The sequence below is a fragment of the Entamoeba histolytica genome, genomic scaffold, assembly GCF_000208925.1.
Source record: "Entamoeba histolytica HM-1:IMSS scf_1104750518835 genomic scaffold, whole genome shotgun sequence".
NCBI lineage: Eukaryota > Evosea > Mastigamoebida > Endamoebidae > Entamoeba > Entamoeba histolytica.
This window is the reverse complement of record NW_001915320.1, coordinates 1,047-6,114: the sequence shown is the minus strand read 5'-3', so window position 1 is coordinate 6,114 and position 5,068 is coordinate 1,047. Positions and strand designations below refer to the sequence as shown.

The window sequence follows — 5,068 nt, the reverse complement described above, 5'->3', positions numbered from 1 at the left end:
AATAAATCACCTCGTGGAATGAAAGATATAGAAATTATGATAGTGTCATAATAACAATAAATGAATTAAATTTAAGTATAATGAAAATAAATAATTAGAAATATTCATTGACATAATACAAAAATAATAAAATACAAAGATAAATATAAAATATAACCTGTAAGTAATAAACAACAAGAATAAAAGTAATATAATAAATGATATGAATAATGTTGAATATTATAATAGTAGTTGATTGTGTTTGAATAAAATAAATAAAGAATAGAATAAAGAAATACAGAAAATAAGAAATATTAAAATAAATTGAATAATAATTTGAAACACATGAATAATAAATAAAAAATTGATAATAGTAAAGAAGTTAAAAACAAAGACATTAAAAATATGATAAATGTTATTACACATTAATTCCAACCCAATCAAACATACTCAGTAAAGTTACAAGAAGAAGATTTACAGAATTGGTTAATCTCCAATGATTCATGAACGAAAGAAATAAAATGTATTAATATTTAATTAAATGAATATTATTGTATAAATAAATCTATTTTTTTTTTTGTTTCAAACTCTGTGAATAAAAAGAATTAAGAAAAAAAAAAGAATAGAACTAAAAAAACTAATTATTTAGAAATAAGAAAATGGAAGTTATTGGATATGCACCAGTTGAAACAAATAATGCCAATTGTTTATTATATGAAAAAGGAGATGTTATTATTGTCAATGAAATGACAAATACAGAATTGTGGAAAGGGACATGTAATGAAAAGAAAGGATTATTTAACATTACGTGTGCTACAACGTCAATGCCACCATTATATCAGTTTGGTCATTTTTTTTTTGTTATTAAATTTTTGTTTTTATAAGAAAATATAAAACATATTTAAATAATAGAGCACGAGTGTTATTTGATTTTGAATCAAAAAATGGAGAATGTTTAAATGTTAAAACAGGAGAATTGGTTTATGTTTATGAAGAAGATGAAGAAAATACTAATGGATGGGCATATTGTCAAGTTGGATATCGTTTTGGATATGTCCCAATAAAATATCTTGAAAAAGTTAATTTAGCAAAAGAATTAGGTGGAAGAAATAGAATGACAAGAGTTAATAGACAAGCTTCAATGTGTATTCAATTACCTACATATGTTCCATGTAAAGTTACAGCAAAATATGATTATATTGCTACGTATGGAAAAGATATTTGTTTTAGGAAAGGAGATGAAATGATTTGTTTTTCAACAAGTGATAATAGATGGTTACTTGTGCAACACCCAATTTATGGATTAGGATATGTACCTTTATCTTATGTTCAATGTGAAAAATCTATTTATCATGTAGATATTAAGAAATATGCAGTTATATTATATGACTATGAAGGTGATACTCGTTTTCATCTTAAAGGAGAAGTAGGTGATATTGTTTTTGTTGAGAGTATAATAGCATCATGGGCTGTTGTTCATGTAAATGATAAAAAATACGTTTTTCCTTCATTATATCTTCATATCTTTAATAGTGAAGTTGAAATGAAAATATCTGAACCAATGGGAATTGTTTTATATTCATTTAAAGGAGAATCTCCTAATGAATTAGATGTTGAAAGAAATGCATTTGTAACTTTATTATATAGAGAAAAAAATGGTTGGACATTAGTAAAACAAGGAGATAAAATAGGTTATGTACCTACATCATATTTAGAACAAATTGAAGAAGGAGAAGCATATGCTATGATTATGAAAGATGGAGAAGGAAAAAGAAAAATAAAAAAAGGAGAAAGTAGTACGAAAGAAGAAGAAACAAAAACGAAAAATGATAATGAAAAAAAAGAAGAAACTGAAAGTGTGATTAACAATAACGAAGAACAACTAAAAGTAGAAGATAAAAAAGATGAGACTACAATAATCTCTGAAAATAATGAAAATAATATATCAACAGAAGAACCAAATAATAACATTCAATCTGAAAGTAAAAAAACCGAAAATATAACAGAAGAAACAGAAAAGGTATTATCAGAAAATGAAAAAGAAGAAATCATTCCTATTAAAAAAGATGATATTTGGAAAGTTTGTCATGTTAAGAAAGAAGTTTGTACATTAAAACGTGGAAATCTTAAGATTATTGTCAAAAATGAAGATATAGAAATTTGTAGAATGGAAAAACCATTAAATTATGAATATGAAGAAGGAAAGAAAAGAATTGAAGAGACTATGAGAGTTATTGAAGAACAATTAAAAGTCCATGAAGAACAAGAACATGAACAAAGGATTGCTGAAGAAGAAAGAAAGAGTGAAGAAATAAAACAAAAACGAAGAGAAGAAGAAAAGAAATTCTTCCGTCAAACAATGCAAACAAAAAAGAAAAAACAAAACAAGAAAATTACAGGGTTTAGACGTGGTGGATTTGCTCGTCCTGAACAGTTAATTGACACAAGTCAACTTGAACTTACAAAATCTTTATATGAAGAAAGTCTCTCAACATTCAGTCAAAATTCTCCTAAAATTGATGAATCTTCTCAAGGTGAAAAGAAAGAGGTTATGTTGTCACCAGAAGAAAAGCAACTCAAAGAATTACTCAATAACTCTGAAACAAACCCAGAAATTATTACTGGTGTCATTAAAAGGTTAATCCAAGAAAATGGTAAACTACAATTCCAAATTGATGAAATAGAAGAATCTCAAAGAAATCTCCTCAAAGTAATTGGAGTTCTTAAAGAAGAATTGAAAAGAACAAGAGAAAGTTCTGGAACTCAACGTAGATTTTTGGCTAAAGAAAAAACAAATGAACCTAATGATATGAAAAAACAAATTGAACAACTTAAAAAGGAGTTGGAAGAAGAAAGACAAAAGAATCAACAAACACAACAATCTGAGCCTAAAGAAAATCCAGAAAAAGAATACCCAGAAAATTCTGAAGAAAAGAAAGAAATTGAAGAACTTAAATTAAAAAATCTTGAGCTTCAAAAACAAGTTGAAGAATTAAATAATGAAAAAGAAAAAGTTATAAATGAAACAAAAAAACAAGAAGATTTATTTAACTCAAAAACTGAAGAGAAAGAACAGGAAATATCTAATCTGAAAAATGAAATTACACAACTTAAATCTGAATTACAAAGTCTTGAGAATGAACCTAAACAATCAACAGGTGATAGTATTTCACAAACTGAATTAAAAGACTTTGAAGATAAAATACAGAAAAAAGTTGAAGAACTTCAAATTATTTTCAATAAAATTCAACAAGAGAATAAGGTGTTACAACAAAAAACAACATCACGTCAATTTGAAATGCTGAAGAAAGAAACAACAGAAAAATTAAATCAATTTAAAGATGAATTGAAAATTATGGGAAGAAAATTATCACTTCTTTCAACTAAGTAACTATTCAATTTCATTTATTTTGTGTTTAATTTTATTCAGTATTAATTGCTCAACGAAAAGTGTTGTGTATAAATAGTATTGTCACAGAAAATATAATTAATTGTAAACACTTTAAATAAGAAATAACAACGTTATAAAAAAACTACCTTTATTTGTTTGAGTAATTTAATTTATTACTTATAAGTAAGAAGGAAGGAATAATAAAAATTATTCAATTAATTTTCAGTAGATTTAGTGAATATTGAATTTTCTTTTTCATTTTATTAATTTGAAATTCATTTTATTGAATGTATTATTCATTGTGTAGTTTTATAATTTACAACAATTGTATTAATTATTTCTTGTTTAAATACATTGAATATTTCTTATTTTCTATTCTTCTATTGTTTTTACAATTTTATTTGTTTTGTTTCATTTCATTTTAATTTCATGGTTTATTCTCTATTATTTCATTATATTTATTTTATATTTTATTTTAGTTATTCTCAATATTTGCATATTCATTTATTAATTCATATTTAAATTGTATTTTCTTATTTACATTATAATTTATTATTATAACTTCATTTTATTTTATAATTACAAATAATACATCATCTATCATTTAATGTATTTATTTGATGTAATTATTTGATTTGTTAAATCATATAAATATTATTCAGTTCATTAATTATATTGTTTATATTCATTTCTTTTTATATTAATATTCTTCATTATTTTATTTGTTATTTTCTTATCCTTTCATTTTCATTCAATTTAAATTTAAATTACTACATTTCATTCTATTTGTTATTTAAATTACAAATATTGAAATAATAGGTAATAGAAATATAATAAATATGAAATACAACAAATGAAAGTAAAAAATAAAAGAAATAACAAAATAAACAGTAATTAATAGTAAAGAAATAACAAATTTGAAAATACAACAGATAATATAAACAAGAAGAATACAAGAAGAATAGAATAACAATACAGAATAGAATATTATCATTTTCATAATAGATAGAATAAGAAATAAGAAATAGAAACAACAAATAACAACTAGAAATAATAATGATATGAATAAGAATATTGAAAATGACATAATAGAATAAATTTCAAATATAAATATAAAGAAGAAAATAATGATTTAAAAAAAATAGAAAATGAATAAAACAAAAGAATATAATAATTGTAATAAAAATACAATATTAAAAATAAAGAATATGATAAGAAATAATATAAAATAATAAGAAATGTATGATCAACGAATGATAATAAATAATAAAACATAATATAAGAAATATAAAATACAATACTATCCAAAGAAATACAATACAATGAATAAGAATGAATATTAATTGAAATAACTGTTAAAAATTAATAAAATTTACATAATAACAAATAATAAAATAATAAATAACAAATAATAAATAACAAATACGATAAAGAAAAGAAGAAGAAATAAAGAAGGAATTATTACAATACAGAATAAAAGAAAAATAAGAATGAAAATAGAGAAAATAACAGAATAAAGTCATAACAATATGATAATATATTATACAATAAGAAAATTCAATTAACAATGTAATTATGATTATTTCAACGAAATAAATGTGAAGAAAATATACAAAAATACAAACAAATAAAGTGAATTATAAATAATAATAATGAAAATAAAGTATAATATGAATAAATAATAACAAAATGATAAAT

At 22.1% G+C, this 5,068-nt stretch overlaps 1 protein-coding gene across 1 annotated transcript, besides 1 other annotated feature; it reads left to right on the top strand.

Moving 5' to 3' along the window:
- Positions 1-101: part of a repeat region that runs on past the window's edge.
- A 537-nt stretch (positions 102-638) lies between these two features.
- Positions 639-3,370, top strand: EHI_167940 (uncharacterized protein; the record flags this gene model as incomplete). The annotated part of the gene is made up of 2 exons (XM_643045.2): positions 639-820; positions 892-3,370. 2 exons carry the CDS (start codon positions 639-641, stop codon positions 3,368-3,370), a joined length of 2,661 nt encoding a protein of 886 aa, XP_648137.2.
- Positions 3,371-5,068: the final 1,698 nt, after the last annotated feature.